General features: G+C 44.1%; 1 protein-coding gene across 4 annotated transcripts in view; it reads left to right on the forward strand.

Annotated features, from left to right (window-relative positions):
- CACNA1G (calcium voltage-gated channel subunit alpha1 G) overlaps positions 1 to 18,322 on the forward strand; it is a 492,338-nt gene that overhangs the window by 191,555 nt on the left and 282,461 nt on the right. For 3 of the 4 annotated variants that reach the window (XM_053297969.1, XM_053297972.1, XM_053297970.1), the window contains exons 2-3: positions 4,011 to 4,156; positions 5,652 to 5,785. In XM_053297969.1, the coding sequence (XP_053153944.1) occupies positions 4,011 to 4,156; positions 5,652 to 5,785 (280 nt within the window). The remainder of the gene's footprint in view (positions 1 to 4,010; positions 4,157 to 5,651; positions 5,786 to 18,322) is intronic. The other variant, XM_053297971.1, reaches the window with a different exon arrangement.

Here is an 18,322-nt window from a genome sequence, read left to right on the forward strand (position 1 = left end):
CACTTGGTAGGAAATAATTTATATCTTTATACCTAAAGTTAGCACATATGATTAAGAATTTTTAAGAATGCATTTTAATGCTACTTACTGATTGAAGAGGATAGGCAAGAGATTGTCAGAGGAGTCTAGGGACTACTTCAGTTGTGACAAAGCACTTATGTGCAGGAACAAACATGTGATGATCTCACTCACACACTCTATTTTGTAGAAATGGGCAAACACCTAGGATCAACATGGAAATGATTTGATTTCTTCCCCCTCAAACTAGGAAGAAATCAGATCATTTTCCAAGTCAGGGCCAGGGTGTGGAAAACGACTCCTTAGCCCACTAAACAGTTCTGCTCACTAGTTCCCCACAACATACTCCCTGCCCTTTACTTACCAGTCTGGAGATGGGAGCAGGAACCACAGTAATGGTGGCACACAGAATATGGAGGTTTTTTCCCTCCTCACCCCTGTTTTCCTAGCAGGCTCTGGAATAGCAGACATGGAGTGAGAAGGACTTTCTGTTCCCTTGCCACACTGACACACTGCTCCACAAAGCATGAGGCAGAAAGCTGCAGTAGCCTGTGAAAGACTCAAAAGTTCTAAAGTCATGGCATTGCATCAGGACAATGAATTGAGGGAGAGGAAAAGCCTCCTCACACGCTGCTGCTACTACTGCTGCTGCTACTTTTACCCTACAGTGCTCTAGGATGAGGAAAGAAAGGACCCTCCCTCTCTACACTACCTGCATCATGCTGCTGCTACTGCTTCTTCCACTAACACCACCAGACTGTTAAGCAAAGAGCAGGTGGAGTGTCTTAAGAGGGCTGCCTGGGCATGGTGGAGAGATGCCAGACAACTACTCCAAGCTCAGACTCTGGAAACTTTAGAGACCTTGGAAGTTTGCCTCTTGTTGTGGGAGGGCTTTTTGAGCCACCAAAGTTATTCTCCAAGCCTGGGTATGGAGAAGTTTAGTGGTATCTCTGCTAATTTGTTGGATGTACTCATTGTATTTATTTGCTGAGAAGATACAGCTGATCATAGCATCCCAACAAGTCTTTATATAGTGAAGTAGATATGTATGTGATTGTTACCATGACAATCCATATGCAATTTGCACACTTTTTCCGGCACAAAGTTAAGTTGATACCCTGAAAACAATTTGAAACCACAGTCAAGTTAAAAAGCTTGGTTGAGGGGGGAAATCTTTAGGAACTTTTAAAAACTTGTCAGAGATGGAGAGGCTCCTATTTCAGTAGGGAGCTCAATCCAGAGTCTCAGGGCAGCAACAGAGAAGGCCCATCCCTGTGTAGCCATCAGACGAGCTGGTGGCAACTACAGACAAACCTCTCCGAATTATCTCAATGGGTGATGGGGCTTAGGGCAAAGAAGATGTTCTCTTAAAGAACTCTGGTAAAGGCTCAGAGGTGAGGTCAGGTTATTAACTATTCAGGAAACAAGACCTATGACTCTCAGTCAATTTTCGGTCCATCCCTGTAGCCAGCTTGCAATACTGCTGCTTGTATATACACGTTGTTTATTTATATTATCTCACCCTTTGTCAAAGGAGCTCATGGTGACATACACAGATTGTGACCATTTTATCCTCACAACAGACCTATGAGGTGGACACAGGTGAAGCTCACGCCAGCCATTATCACAGAGTACAGTAATCCCTCGACCTACGAACTACTCGACATCCAATGTTTTCGAGTTACGAGCGACAAAAAAGACCGGAAGTAGTTGCCGGTTTAGATTCAGCTTACTCGACCTACGAATTTTTAGATGCGGTTTCCTCGATTTACGAATGTTTCCAGACTTCCGTGGTGCGCTCTTCGACTTACGAAAATTTCGACCTCCGAACGTGCGTTCGGAATGGATTAAATACGTAAGTCGAGGGACCACTGTAAGCTTCATAGCAGAGTGAGTTTTGAGCCCAATCTTTCCATCCTGTCCTGGCTTTTTGGCACACAGTTGCTCCCTTGTCAAAAATTCCATTCAAATATCCCAACCATAGAAAAGTAACTCATACCCTCAACCAGTCTGCTCTACAGGACGTGGTAGAATCCTGAGGTTGTAGAATGGACTCTACCACTTTGGACTGCAGGTAGGGGATACTATTTTTGATACTTCCCCATGTAACAAGTTCCCTGCAAGGAAATACTTATACAAGCAGGAGAAAGGTTCTTGTCAAGCCACTTCTTTACTATACTAGTTTTCCACATGAAGGGATGTTTTTACATAGGGGAATATGATCCCTCATCTGCAGCCTGAAATGGTACAATCCATTCTACTACCTCAGAAATCTACAACCTCATTGCCATCTGCAGCATGTGTGATCCACTAGCATATCAGTAAAGCAAACATGAATAATTTGCTTAGTCTGAATAATGTATTCATATTGCACAACATGCCTTTTTCAGTTAGCAAAATTTGCCTTTTATAGCAGAAATCTAAGCCTCCTCCATTGGTAGTAAACTGTTTGGGGTAAGTTATTAAGTTGTAGTTAAAGTTTCTTTGGAAGAGCTATTTTTCAAATGCATAGATTTAATTAAGGATATTGGATGACATGATGAGAAAAAATATTCAAAGTAGTCCCATGTTGAAGTTAAAAGGACAAGTTAAACAGTGTCCTTTTAATTCCAATGGGACTACTTTAAGTAATGTCAGGTAGTTTTTTTAAATAATCATTTTGCCATAGGAACCCCAAGCTGGTCCTGAAATTCTCTTTAATTGTTATCAGTGAGAGAGATGAGATGAGATTTTTGAAATTTGTCCTGTCTTTGATTGAGAACATATTGAAGCTATTCTCATGGGTGGGTGGGGTGGGTGGAAGGCAGGGGGGAACCTGCCTTCCCCCCAAATGATCATTGCAATGAGCACAGTGCATTGGTGGATTCCCCTAGGAGTTGGGCACTTAGGTGTCCAACTGTGTGTATGTTTGGGCTGCGTACACGCCCAACTCTGTGTATGTCCTGAACATACACATGACCTCATACCTGGGGCTTGTGCCCTTTAACCCAGGTAAAACCCGGGCTTGAAGGGAAGGCAGTGCTGGGATTGAGATCGATCCCAGCGCTTCACATGAGCAGCCCTATCCAGATAGAGGTTCCCTAATCTGGGTAGGTCTGCTTGTGTGCATAGCCTTATTTATTTTTATTTATTTTATTTTTTACATTTATATCCCGCTCTTCCTCCAAGGAACCCAGAGCGATGTACTACATACTTGAGTTTCTCCTCACAACAACCCTGTGAAGTAGGTTAGGCTGAGAGAGAAGTGACTGGCCCAGAGTCACCCAACAAGTTTCATGGCTGGATGGGGATTTGAACTCGGGTCTCCGCGGTCCTAGTCCAGCATTCTAGCCACTACACCATGCTGGCTCTCACTTATTGCTTCACACAGACAAGAAAACCATTTCCTAAGGATGTTTGGGGCCCAGGTGGACATAGTATGTTGAGCACTGTGCACTGAGATCAGTTGGAGACAAACAAAATAACAAAAGTCAATAGACAGGTGAACATTTCCAGAATCTTGTGTGGACAGCCAAACATAATTTTTAACAAAACAGGGCCTGCCCTGGAAAAACTAAAATAGTTAATAGCCTATGTGTTGCTTAGCAACATTGCTTTGATAGCCATTTGTATTTGGTAGCTATTTTGATTCTGAAATGTCTTGAGAGTGCTTTTTCTTGGGAGTTTCAGGCAATTAGAAATGGCACCTGTACTACCCAACTATAATAACAATGATAGTACCTCATGTGCAAAAACACTGGGAAGAGACTATTATGTGGGCTCATTGCCTCTTTCCTGTGATTATAGTAAATATAGCACTATCGCTATTTGACTTCTGGGAGAAACAAATGCTTTCATTGTGTAGAATTATAGTCAGAATAGCAAAAAGAAATTTCTTGGGGGAAAACAAGCTAGTTTCTTCTACTCTACCCTACCTGCCACTCATTTTCCTGATGCTTGATAGTGTGATTTTTTTTATTCTAATGGATCATTCTTAACTTGCCCTCTGAAAGGTTGGTTTTTTTCCTTGACTGATTTCCTGTGCACCTGGTTTGAAAGGTTCAGCATGCTGGTGATTCTCCTGAACTGTGTCACTCTGGGCATGTTCCATCCTTGTGAAGACATGGGTTGTGACTCCCCACGCTGCAAGATTCTCCAGGTAAGAGCTTAAAAAATACACACCTCATTTCGGTGCCAATTTAACAGAGAATAGTGTGTATTCTCAGGCAACCTTGTGTTTGAGGCAGCTGACCCAGGTCCTTTTAACTTGCCATGAAACAGAATAAATGTCAAGATTAATGTCTTATTGGGGTTTCCTGTACAACACTTTGAGGGCTATTCAGATACACAGCTTTCAACATAAGTCATCCAATTTCCCATTTGATAGATTGTGGGATGGACATGTTTGATTGTCTGAAAGTTGACCCTTGACATCAAAGGCTTGAGATAGGAAAAGGCAGATGAAAACTGAAGCTGAAGGGAGAACACTGAGAGTTAGGATAAGCACAGATTCCAGAAACATGCACAGCAAACTGGAATTCAATATCACCACCAGAAGCATGCAATATATCTTGCTTTCTTAGTGTGATAAGCTGAGGAGTGAAATTTCACCCTATTATCATTCTAGATAGTGAACAGAGGTTACCAGTTCCCATTTAAAAAGGACTAGAAGATTTCGTTATGGTGCAAACACTGGGGGAAATGATCCCCCCCATTTAAAATAGCAACTAATTCAAGGCTTAATTTGAACAGATCTTGGCTCCCTGCCTAAGGAAATATTTCCCTGATTAGCAGCCATACAACCAATCAGCTTCAGTTACTTATGGAGAAAAGTGGGAAGTATCCTCCTATTTTTAAGTGTACCATATTTTCCCCAATCAAAGATGACTCTGAATTTAGGACAACCCCCTTAAAGGAAGAGGTTAAATACGGTTATACCTGTATTTACTCAAAAGGTATAGGACTATGAATTTAAGCCGACCTCCTGATTTATAACATCAAAAAACTTGGAAAAATCTATTCTTGGATTCAGATAAATACAGCACGAGGTCATGCACACGACCAAGATCGGTGGCAGTGGGGAGGGTGGTCAGGGAGGCACACAATTGGAGGTGCTTTGACAGCTCTGCCAGAGCCAGAGAAAGAAGTCCTCTGGCATCCCTCAGTGCACCACCAGGAGCACAGTGCATTGAGGGATCCTCGCTCAGGCAGGAGCTCTTGCCACCCAGCTTAGTGTCTGCTTGGGCTGGGTGTAGCCCATGCATACACATGACCCTGGCACCCGAGTTAAGGGTACCCTTGCGCCCTTAACCCTGGCTAAAAGTTGGGGTCAAAAGTAGGGTTAGGCAAGGCGGCAACATTGGGATTGGCCCCAGTCTTGTGGCTGCACACAAGTAGCCTAACTCAGGCTGGGCTGCTCTAGCCTGGGTTAGGCTGCTCTTGAGAATAGCCTTTATGTCTGCTACCACCACTCTTCTTTGTACACTCTGGTGAAAAACTTGGCAACCCTGCCTGGAAGAAGACATTAGAATGTGTGGGAGGATGACCTTGAGCTAGATTTGGGCCAGGCCCCTCAGATCATGAACTACCACACATTCAGCAGCTAGATCTCTGTCACCAGAAGTGCCTCCTCATCTTGCTTCTTTGTTTTTCAGAGCTTTGATGATTTTATCTTTGCCTTCTTTGCTGTGGAAATGATCATCAAGATGATTGCACTAGGGATTTTTGGGAAGAAGTGCTACCTAGGAGACACATGGAACCGTCTAGATTTTTTCATTGTCCTAGCTGGGTAAGTCAAAAATTAACTCTCAAAAATTAGGCAACTTTCTGCTCACAGTAGCTGAAACTAACTTCCAGCTGAGAAAAAGATTGTGTCCATATTTCCTTATTCTTAAATGCATATGAAGCAACTAAAAGTGTAAAACACTTTTATATAGTTACATGTATTCATATGTCACTTATCAAAAAAAAAATTGCTCAAAGCAGCTTACATAGCAAAAGGATGAGAAAATAGTTTCCCCAAAACTATGTCCCCAAAGGGCCTACAATCTAAACACACAGAGACATCAGCAACAGCCACTGGAGAGACACTATGCTGGACTGAAAGGGACAGTTGCTCTGCCCTGCTGCATACTGTTGAAGAAAGCCACCATTTTAAAGGGTGCCTCTTTGCCCAGTTATCAGGGCTTAATAGTAAGAAAAATGACACAGGCTGCATATTACCCAAAATTTCCAATGGTCTAATGCTGCCTTTTGAGGCACATTATAGTACTGGCAAAAATGTCACAGAGTTTATTTGTGTCCCTATGGTACAAACAACTGAAAATCTGCATGTGTTTGTTTATTTTTGGGGGGGTCACATGTTTTCTTTTTACTCCATGACTAGAGACTCTGAAAACATCTCAGTGGAGATTTATAAAGCATTTCAAATATCCCTAGAGAGGCCTGCAATTTACTATTATTATGATTTTACACATGTTGAGCATCATTCTTGGTTTCCTAAGCAAATGGCTTTGCAGTGATTTCTATGTCCTTTTGATTCAAAATGCCCAAGAGAGACTGGTAAAGGTAGAATATGAAGATTAGGGTATTATTAGCAGGGCTGTGCAAAGCAGCCATAACTCTAATAAGAGGCTGTCTCAGAGCCTCCCCCTGCTGTTGTGAACTACACCTGGTTTTGCACTCTGAATATGCTCAGAGGGAAAGAGGCAAAGTCACATCATACACAAACTGAATTGGTTCTTGGAGATGGTGACCATGTAGAATCTGGGCACGCAAACAGAGACAGAGAGAGACACACTCAGAAAGTTCAGTGGGCTTTATTATAGAAAGTTTCTCATCAGGATAAAATAATCCAAATTAAAAACATGTTTCCGATTCAAAGTGTAGTGTAATGTACCTAACTAACATATGTGTGTGCAATCAGTAATTACAGCTATCTAATAATCTAACAAATCCTAATAAAACATTTAGAGAGAAACAGAGAAAGAAGGAGGGAGGGCTTAGGAAGGCAGTGATTAGTAAGGAGGAGGAAAGTGGGGAGCAGGCTAGGCTGTGCGTTGAATAGGCATCTCACCAGGTTCATGAAGAAAGCTTCAAAGGAATTGTTCATTGCTGGAACTTGAGAGCGATGCAGGCTTCAGATGAAGGAGAAATGCGGGTGCTGGAGAACAGGAGCCTGGGGTGCAAGCTTCAAGCAGGCTGGGGGCAGCTGCTCAGAGCAAAGTGAAGCACCATGGCTGGGTAGTCTGGACTTCTCGCTTCGCAGCAGAAGTCACAGACAGTTCCTGTCCATGGAAAGAGTTCCTGCTTTTAGCCCCGCAGCTTTAGCAGCAAACTCTGGGATGGCTCTTGAGCAAGTATGCTTGTTAGGCAAAGATTGCTAATCTGCCATATCCAGAGACTCCTTCATATAGTGATTCCATCCTTTGATGTCCATTTGAGTCTCCTGGGTCACAAAAGGTGTCCATTCCTGTTATCCTCTGGATATTGTCTTTTAATTGTCAAAATTAGCTCAGGATATTCGGTCAGTCCAGGGTAAACAGGGTCTCAGTTCATCTCCTGCTAGCAGAGTATTGTTCTATTGTCGTTCCCCAAAACAAATCTACATCTTCTCCTGCCTTGTCCCAAGAATGTTAAAAGTCAGGAGTTAGTGAAAGAATTAGCTCTATTTGTGTGAGACAGCAATTAAGTTACTTCTTGTGTTCATCTTATCTAGTGTGTAATTATAACAAAAGAATATTTAAAGTAACATCAAAAAGAGTACATGTTTGAGGCTAGTTAATCAATACATTTGACTAAGGCAGAAGCATCCTGTCAGTGAGGTAAGGGGATTACTGGAGAGCAAGTTAATTTCAGCAGTGTGAGACTGGTAATCTCGCAAGACCCATTGTGTCTCTTGTGAGTTCCACAAACACTGATAAACAATGCTAGATTACCCCTGCCTTCACAAATCATTTACCAGGCAGTCATGAGATCTGGGTATCATGTACTGGTTAGGTAATCTGAATTCAGGCATTAATCGATTCCTTAATAAAATGGAATCAGACACAGGCCTGGGTTCCATATAATTCTGGGCTAGTGACTCTGGATCGAATGTTGGGGTTGGGAGGGGGTCCCCAACACCGCCACCTACTCAATTTGAATGAGTGTTTCTGAGGGCCTAATCAAACCAGAATGGCCACCCAACCCACATTCCTTCTCTGTACTTCCTCAGTATGGAGACAGGGCCAGGAGCCATACTCTTTCTTAAATTTCTGTTGCCCCAGCAGCAAGGGAGCAGGTCTTCTATGACTTCACTTTTAAAAAGGGTTGTTGTGAAAGAGAAACTCAAGTATGTAGTACACCACTCTGGGCTCCTTGGAGGAAGAGCGGGATATAAATGTTAAAAAAAAAAACACCTCTGGGAGAGGGATTCCAACCCCATCCCTGCTATTTCCCTCCCTGCAGTCCTGAGAAAGGTGCAGGGTCTCTTGGGAATGGTAACCCTTTTAAGGACTGTGATCATTGCAACAGCCTATGAATATACTATGATTACCAAGAGACCCTGCACCTCACCTGGACTGAGAGGGGGTGGCTTTCTTGCAAGAACCCTTTTTCCAAATGAAGCTATGGAAGATGCCCTTCTGTTTCTGCTAACAGAAAGTTAAGAAAGAGAATGGCTCCCTGCTACGTCTCCACACACAGTATCAACACTAGGTTTCAGGTACAGCCACTGGAGGATGTGTCTGAATCTAGAAAGTCAGGGCTAGAAAGGGCAAGGGAAAAACCAAGGGCAAGGGGTAAAATCAGGAACTGGGGTCAGAAAGCAGACTGGGAGTCAATGCTGAATCAAAGAGTCAAGGAAAAGCAGATACAAACCAGGATCAGGAGACAAGCCAAGAGTCAGAGTTAAAGCCAAGGATCAAAGCCAAGCAGACAAAACAGAGTCAGGAGTGCAGCCGTGAGTCAGAACTGAAGCCAAGTGTCAAAGTCAAGCCGACAAACAAGAACCAGGAGTGAAAGACAAGCCAGAAGTCAGAACCAGAACCAGGAGGTAGAGCCAAACAGGATCAAGAAACAGAGCACGCCAGGACCTAGGAAATTTTGAAACCGAGACAAAGACAGACCCAGGCAGGGAATCCTTTCCTGTCCTGAAAGGAGCCAATGAACTACCAGACTGGGCAGGGTCTGTCTAGGCCTAAGAACTCTATGCCTAGCAAGACGGCTGTAGAATGATCAACTGACTGTCACATGGGGCAACACTATGCAGGTTCTCCAGTTCCGAGTCTTCAATACAGTCATTTCCTGACACCCACTAAGTACAAGGGAGGGAATTCGGGTTGAACCAAAGCAGGCTGATTCAGCCTGAATGAGGTAATGGCTTGATTTGGGTAGATTCAGGCTGAATTAACCTGCTTTGATTCAGCTGCAATTTGGCCCCCAAATTATCACAGAGGCCTAATTGTTAGGCTCCACAAAGAAGGAAGGGGTGAGGGGTATATTTGAATCAACACATTTTCCATAAGTCTTTCCACCTGCACAGGGCATCAATATCTGCACAGGTGTTTGTTTTTAATCAAACTTTCTGGCTATCCAAGTCTCCATGAAAAAGTGAACAAATCATTCAAAATGCAGAGACTTTACAGTGAGTCAAAGAGAGGTGGCTGCTTCAGGTGACAATCGAGAACATCTATTTTAAGAGTAGAAGGGTGACAAAAAGAAGAACTGATTCAGCTGGCCTTGTAGCAGCAAGCATGACTTGTCCCCTTAGCTAAGCAGGGTCTACCCTGGTTGCATATGAATGGGAGACTTGATGTCTGAGCATTGTAAGATATTCCCCTTAAGGGATGGAGCCGCTCTGGGAAGAGCATCTAGATTCCAAGTTCCCTCCCTGGCTTCTCTAACATAGGGCTGAGAGAGATTCCTGCCTGCAACCTTGGAGAAGCCGCTGCCAGTCTGTGAAGATAATACTGAGCTAGATAGACCAATGGTCTGACTCAGTATATGGCAGCTTGTGCACTCTGCATAGTTTACTAAAAAGTTCTCTTTCATAACCTTCATTTGAAAACAGTTCCTGTTCATTTCAATGGAGTTTTCTCAAAACAACTTGGTAATGGATATTAAACAGAGTGGATAACTCAGTGGTAAAGCACTTGCTTTGTATGTCGTTCCAGGTTCAATTAAAAGGAAATCAGGCAGCCTGGTTGCAGTGCTGGCCTGAGACATTTTGCTGCCTAAAGAGGAAAATGGCACCCATCGCTTCCCTCCCATTTCTCTCTTTTCTATTACAATCACCCCCTTCCCTTCCTTCTTCCAGATCTCCCCACCTTCAACTTCCTTCCTTTTCTGTCAGGCAGGGAAGAGGGGGGAAACAGCATGGTGCCATTTCACCTGTCTTCCTCTGCAGGCCACCCATTGGGGGGCAGGTTGTGTCACCTCTGAGAACTGGTCCACGGTCTGATGCAGGAAGTGGCCTGCTTCAGCCTGCAGAGCTGGTAGAGACCCCTGCCTGCAGGCCTGGAGAGGTGAGCTGCTGACAGGCAGAGGAAACAGTATGGGACTCTGTGTGAACTCATGGTCAGACTGAGTGAAATGTTCACTGTGCGGGGGATGAGGTGGGCGGAGTGGCCATTTGGCTTTTCTGCTTGAGGGAGCAAAACGTCTTGGGCCAGCCCTGCCAAGATATGTAGACACTTCATTCCCTTTTCTGTATTCATGGAGGCTGTTCCGTGCATTCTGAGATCATCCAGGAATTCTAGTGTGGGAGGAAATATCCTTGGGCAGCAATCCACTATCATATCACTAGCAGATCAGAAGAACAACGGAATAAGTACTGTAAACAAATGCATGACATCAGCCGGCTATCCCAAGCTGTCATGTTTGCCACGTGGTAAACGAGCTGAATACACAGAGCTCTTGCCATCCACTGCAGCAATCACAGCTTTCTGCAGGACTCATAGTGTTAAGTTTTGCAGACGGCAGCAACAAAAGGATGCCACAAAACCCGCTTTCCTTTGTTCCCTGCCAGCCTGTGTGCTTTCCATACTGTAAGGTCTTTTGCTCCACAGCTCTGGGCAGACTCAGCTGGCACTCGGCTCAAGAATTTTCTCTGGCTCCAGAAGTATTGGTAGGCTCAGTTTCATGCAGATTGTCCAAATGGATGAGGTTTCAGCAAGTTTGTTTAAAGCATGAAGCTGTGTTCCAAAAAGGGAACATTTCAGTCAAAATGTGCGTGATTGCCCTTTTGTTTTGAGGGAACAAGACCAAGTTTTTGCCTTTCATGAAGTGTTTTTCTTTCAGAGGCACCTGGTTTAAATTAAAGGCTCTTTCTAGCACCCGAGAATCTCCTGGCTGAGGCTTGAAATCCACATGAAAAGTTCCTGGCCTGCAGCCAAAAGGGTTAAGTTTCCTTCACACATAAAGAGCTTGGAGGCCCTCTCCTCACCTTCCTATTCATAAAGAGTGCCCAGAGGCTATTAGAGTTTAGCCCCCACCCACTTCCATACCCCCTCCCACATAATTAAATGGAATTTCCTGGAATGGGCTACAGGATTCTAGAAATAAACCACAACTGCTGCATTTTCCCAGGTTAGGAAGTCAGCAGCAAGTGCCCGCCCTGCCTACTTGAAGCAGCCATGCTGACTTTTTCAAGGCGACTGTGTGCTGGTGTTGGTGGCGATGGTGATATTGTTTAGCATTTGTGTAGCTCTTTAGAGTGAGTGTGCAAAACATTTCACATTGATTATTCAGTTAGCCTTACAACCGCCCTGCAAAGGAGGTCAGCATTATATTATCCCTCCTTTGCAGATGCTGGGGGTGGGGGCTGAACCTGTGAGATACTGGCTCACTTAAAGCCACTGGTTTTATGGTTTTTCATGGATGGCAATGGGCTTTATACATTATGCCAACTATTCAGTTTCAAAAGAAGATCTCATTGAAGAACCACAGTCCAGAAAGAGTCCAACTACTTATTTGTGGGCTTTGGGCTAATTTGGGAGGAGGGTCTGTCTTCCTAATCAGCTGTGAGCAGGGCTTGCTGTGGTTGTGCACCATCAGTCCTTCCTCTGGTTTTTCTTCCAAGTGTTCGTCTGTAACACTGAAGCCGTAGCATGATCAGAAAACGGTCAAATCAGAACCCTCAGATTCATGAAGTCTGACAAAGGCATTGCTAGAATTCAGCAATACCCTTGGCTACCTTCAGGTCTGGCTGCATTAAGACGTAATGCCAAACCAAGTTTGGCATGATGTGAACAAGCAGCAGCAAACCTTGGACTTAGGAACATAGGAAGCTGCCATATATTTAGTCACGCCATTGGTCTATCTAGCTCAGTATTGTCTTAACAGACTGGCAGTGGCTTGTCCAAGGTTGCAGGCAGGAATCTCTCCCAGCCCTATCTTGGAGAAGCCAGGGAGGGAACTTGGAACCTTGATGCTCTTCCCAGAGTGGCCCCATCCCCTGAGGGGAGTATCATACAGTGCTCACACTTCTAGCCTCCCATTCAGATGCAACCAGGATGGGCCCTGCTTAGCTAAGGGGATAAGTCATGCTTGCTACCACAAGACCAGCTCTCGCATGTTCCCTCCTTCTTCTCCCCCTCTCTCCTCCCCTTGTATTCTGCCATTTTTTAAAAAAAGGACTTCAGGTTTCTCAGCAAACCATAGTTTGCCATTGCTCAAGCCAATGCCGCATTTTCACATAATGCGAAACCAGAGTTTAGGGGGGCAGAGGTTGCCAAACCTGCATGTCCAAATGCAGGAAACTCCAGTTCCATAAGGCAAGCGGCCCAGGTTTTCTTTTGGGAACTCCCATTTGAACCCTCAGGTTGTAGTGAGTTACATCACCTCAACCCAAGGTTAAATGCAGCCTGTGTTGCGTCCAAATTCTGAACCGCAGGCTGCATTCTCTGTGATTGGAGTTGAGGAAGCTCCCCACTCTCTCCATCTATGATTGGCTGTGTGGGCTTTCCTTCATGCAAGAAGGATGTCCACACAGCCAGTTCCCTCTCCTCTCTGCAGTCTCACTGACTGCAGGCTCCCTGCTCTCCATTACGTCCAAATTTGGACAGGAGAGCTAATGGGGTGGGGAGCAGAACCGCAGGTCCATTGGATCACAAATCAGGATCTAAACTGGCAAGTCCATGGCTTTGCCACTACTCATTCCCATAACTTAATGCCAAACCATGATTGGTGTTATGTCTGAATGCAGCCACTGTTTTAATACTACAGCTAAACTCTGGTCAGTGTACATTTTTAACAAAAGCCTGCTACAGAATGACATTTTAAAATTGAGTATCTTCTACTTCACTCTTGCCTAGAACTGAATGCCACATTAACGGTTTTTAAAAATCAGAGACACTACAGAGATCTGGAATCTGTTTAATAGATATTAGTAGCAATGAGATGTATACATAGAGACACCCATATTGTTATATGGGCCTGGAAGAATGACAGATCATAAAATCCTGCAACTATCTTACCCCCACCCCCTACTGTTAACGAGTGGTGGTTTCTGAAGCTCCCAAGGAAGTCTACTTTCCTCTTGCCCCAGAGTACAATCTGTCAGGCTGCCTAGAAGACATTGCCAAGCTTCTCTGGGCATCCGTGAGCCTTGGCTAAGTGCTTAGACTACGTTGATGGACTAAATGTGTGGCAGAGAGGATGGAAGGAGACTTGTGGATGTTTTGATCATTTTTAAAGCCTGGAAACCTGTAATGGCTCGTGTGTGTGTGTGTGTGTGTGTGTGTGTGTGTGTGTGTGTGTGTGTGTAACTTCTTTTCATTTGTTTAACTAGGCAAATCTGGGACTTTGAGATGGGGTTCATTTCTGCTATTCATTTCAAGTTTGAAACACATCACAAAATCCTTGAATCAATTTGTCAAAACAGCAGCCCAAGCCAGCTGTTTTGACAAATTAGCCTCAAAACATTCAAAATCTTTCGAGTGTTTCAAGTGCCATTTTGAGGCCTGTTTTTCTGGGGAGAGCTGGTCTACCAGTTGGGGTCGGTGGGTAGATCCGTCCTATGTGGCGGGCCGATGTGCTAAGTCTGGAGTGGAGGGTTGATATGCCCGTGTGAGGCCTGCCTCAGAGGATTAAGTCTGGGGTGGAGGCCTGGTCTACCCCTAGACGAGCGTTCCGCCCCAAACTTAGCACATTGGCCTGCCTCAGAAGACTGGTCTACCCACTGACCCCAACTGGTAGACCAGCTCTCCTAGAAAAACAGGCCTCAATTGGGCTCCCAAAACACTCAAACCGTTTTGAGTCAAAATATGGGAGTTTTGTTTCGTGTGCAAAACAGGCCCTTTATTTTAACAGCTATGCTGCAAAGCTACATACAAATCCAGGCACATGCAAGCATGGAAGGGCCTATTGCATCACAGTAACTAGGAGAGTACAGCTCAGGAGCTGAAAAACTCTCTGGGGGGACTCTGAAGAACGCAGAGTATGTTGGTGTGTGTCTGTGTTCCCTTCTGGTATCTAGGTTGCACTGTCTTTTTCTCACCAATGCATTCTAAGAGTCGCGTGCAAAGAAGACAGCATGTAATTCTGAACATGTGCTAAGCTGGTGGAGTTGAAACCTAGCCTAGGCTTCCCTCCTAGGCTTTCACTTGGCCAATTTAACACAGTCTAATAACATCTGCAGTACTTTGTTCTTGCCAGGCTTTTGGGGCCCATTAGAGTGTACTAGAAAACCCCTTTCTAACATACCTTTCAAAGGCCAGTCTGGACAAAATCTTCCTTGGGGTTATCCCCAGTTTGTGCTTGCTAATGATCTGTGCCTGTAATACAAGAGGATATGCAGCTGGCCTGCCTCAGCAGAGAATCTTGAAGATGAACAGCCAGTGGAAGAAGAATGGACAGTTTGGTGCTGCCTGGTAGTTAGACAAAGATAGTCAGGAGGGGAATGGGATGGTGGGGCTGAAGCTTGTGAAGTTGGAATTGTACCAATTGTTTCATCCAGATGCTTGAGACATTATTATACCTTCCTTCTGCTTCAAGTTTTTCCTGTATGAAGCTGTTTCTCCGTAGTTTTGATTGCGTTTAAAGGGCCAGAGACAGGCTACAGTTTTTTGGATTTTTTAAAGACTCCTGAAGGCATTTTGAAAGAGAGATCCCATTTTTTTCCCAGTAAGCAGATTTTGTAGTTTATGCATTCTTTCCAAAATCTGCAAAACTGCTTTTCACCCAAAGTGACCATGAAACAAAAGAAATAGTTGTGTACACTGTGAGAAGTTATGTGTCTTTCGAATCACTTTTTCTTTCGAAAAACATCTATCTATCTCCAGTCATAGATGAGTTTTGCAGCATCTTCAGGAGTTAAAATGGACCCAGAAAATTTATGCACAATTGCTAACCAAAACAGATCATAGCAATTTTAGCATGGATATAGCTCTTTAAAAATATTTGAATTGTACATTCTGGCTGACATGCAGTCTTAATTACTCATGAGTAGTCCCATTGAAATTAATGGGACAAGTTAGTCATGACTACTCATGTGCAATTTTGTCTGCTTGCCAGGCTCTGTCTTTTGGGGGATCTGCCTTTATGGTAACTGTGATATCACAAAATTGTGATTGGATCTTAAAGGTTTTCTCATCCGTAAACCAGCAGTAATGTTAGCTCAGTTGAGGGGACTCCCAAATCCAGTTCCAGTTCTTTATCCACCAGACTATCACAATATAATCTGATTGGTGGCATTTGGGGGGAGCACCATACCTTTTATGAATGTGTTAGGCTAAAATCCATCAATTGCATTTGTAACATGTGATTGGGGAAGCTACTGCATCTGTAGTGTTTCTGCCTGGGCATTCACTACAGTTGTTGCTGTGGTGGGAGAACACTGTGCCTCGTGGATGTATCAGTCAGAAATTCATCATATATGTGTGTAGCGAATGATTGAGGAAGTTGCATCTATTGAGTTTGGAAGACCAAAGCAAAGGGTGGGTGCATGGAGCTTAATTTGTAAAGCCAGCATAATATAAAAGACCATACAAAGTCTGTACTGCTTATATGTCTCAGAAGTTAAGGCTGACACCTTAATTTGTTATTTCCACACTTTCCAGAGTATTAGTGGGAACTGTAAGCACTCTCATCTTAATTAAATCAAAAGTGGTGGTGGAGGTGGCGGTGGCAGTGGTGGTATTAAAACTGCTCTAGGGCTAATTTGACAAAAATGTCTTGTCCAAACAGTTAAAATCTAAGTTTGAACATGCATGGAATCCTTGGAAACAGAGCAGAGTAATTTGTTGGATCTTTTAATAACGAGACAAGATATGTTGAAAGCCTATATTGAAAGTGAAAGAATATCTTCCTATGTTCTAGGATCAGTAATAATATCCCCCTGTGTTCAAGAATTAGACCTTGCAAAGGAACCCTTGGATGGTGTTTCTGAAGTCCGTGTGGGAGGTTTCTGAGCAGGACTACAGTTTAGGAAGACTTCTGGGAAGAGGGTTGGGCTGTGAACTAGCCCCATATGTTCTTGGGTCACTCATTATTCATCCCAGGAACCTCCTTCCTTTAGCTGGACTTAAAACTTTCACGAAAGGGGCAGAGGGGCATGTCTAAGTAAACCAGGGGCTTGTTGAGATGTATCTGAATGCATATTTAAAATGAGGCTTGCTGTGCTTTCAGAAAATTAAATGCCCAGGTTTTGCTGACTCTTGAGGGGAAAGTTGTCTTCTGATTGAAACTGATCATGCAGTGCTTCTTCCCAGAGCTCACTACTGTAGATCTAAGACCCATCCATGAAGCCCTATTGGCACTGACATTTGGCATGCGCAAAAAGTGCTTGAGAACTGCCCATTGTGATCCCCAGCCTGGTGGCAGCACAACAAAACTTTAATTAGAAGTATCTTGTTGGGATCATATAATTACCTAAACGAAATGCTTTTCATTCAGAGAATGATGCATTCATGACGACAGCTAACTGTACGTGCCTTTCTGGGCAGGGTCTTCCCTTGTTTTAAGCACAGAGACGTGCCAGCTTTCTGTTCCAGAGGCACTGCCATTTTGCCATTTGACCAACAATTTATGACTTCAGCTGGGTCAGCTTTGTCGCTACAAGACTTTCCCGCTCTTTCAGTGTCTCAGCTGTTCCCATCTGAGCCTTGTCAAAAACAATCTAGCTGACAAAGGATCAGCTTTTAAATATGAAGTGAAATAGCCTTTCCCCCTCTCCCATTCCCCAAGCTCTTTGACTTTCTCCTTTGTTTCATTTTCAACAACATACCTCTTAGTTTTCCATACGCACTTTCTTCTTTGTTACCCAAAATAACTCTTCTCTCTCACCATTGTAGTGCCATTCCCCATGTCACAGGTGAGGTACCTACTGAGATGGTTGCACCTTTTCTTTCTCCATGGACTTTTACACACAACAGGCTTTACTGCGGTTTTATTGGGAGGCTTTACTGTGAACTCAAAGTTCCTGCTTACCGGCTCCTTAAGAAAACTGCTCCCCACCCCGCCCACACCTGCATGAACGGCTTGTGCACATCCCTAGCTGGTGGTTTCTTCTAGCACACATCTCCATAAAGAAGCCTCACACTACCATCTGCAGTTGGGTGGTTGTTGTTTTTTACTTGAAGGAGGCACACAGAAATGTTTCAGAGGGTAAGCATGCAGCCTCCAAAGAATAACAGAATAATTGGAAACATTTTTCTGAGGGGCAGATAGTTCCGAATGCCACAGTAGAAAGACTTATGACACTTCTCACTGATATCACAAGCAGCATCCAGTAAATACACAATACATGAATATGGCCACTTCCTTCACACCAATGGATGTGCTTGTACTTGAGGGCAAGAATGACTGGTTTCAAGAAACCTTTATTGTCAGCTTCACTATCAATTAACAGCAATTCCCCCCAAAGTGATGATGTGCTCTGACTAGAAACTCCACAGTCCTCCCATTGTGGCTATGTCATCTGCAAGGGACCCCTTTCTTTCACCTCTTTGAAAGTTAAGAACATAAGAACAGCCCTGCTGGATCAGGCCCAGGGCCTATCCAGTCCAGCATCCTGTTTCTCACAGTCTCCCACCAGATGCCTCTGAGAAGCCCACAGGTGAGAGGTGAAGGCACACCCTCTATCCTGCTGTTGCTCCACTGCAACTGGTACCTAGAAGCATCTTGCCTCTGAGGCTGGGGGTGTCCTATAGACATCAGAGTTACCAAACATAGGGACATAGGAAGCTGCCCTATACTGAGTCAGACCATTGGTCTATCTAGCTCAGTATTGTCTCTACACAGACTGGCAGTGGCTTCTCCAAGGTTGCAGGCAGGAATCTCTCTCAGCTCTATCTTGGAGAAGCCAGGAGGGGAATTTGAAACCTTCTGCTCTTCCCAGAGCGGC

This window comes from Hemicordylus capensis, chromosome 2 (genome assembly GCF_027244095.1).
Source record: "Hemicordylus capensis ecotype Gifberg chromosome 2, rHemCap1.1.pri, whole genome shotgun sequence".
Taxonomy (NCBI): domain Eukaryota; kingdom Metazoa; phylum Chordata; class Lepidosauria; order Squamata; family Cordylidae; genus Hemicordylus; species Hemicordylus capensis.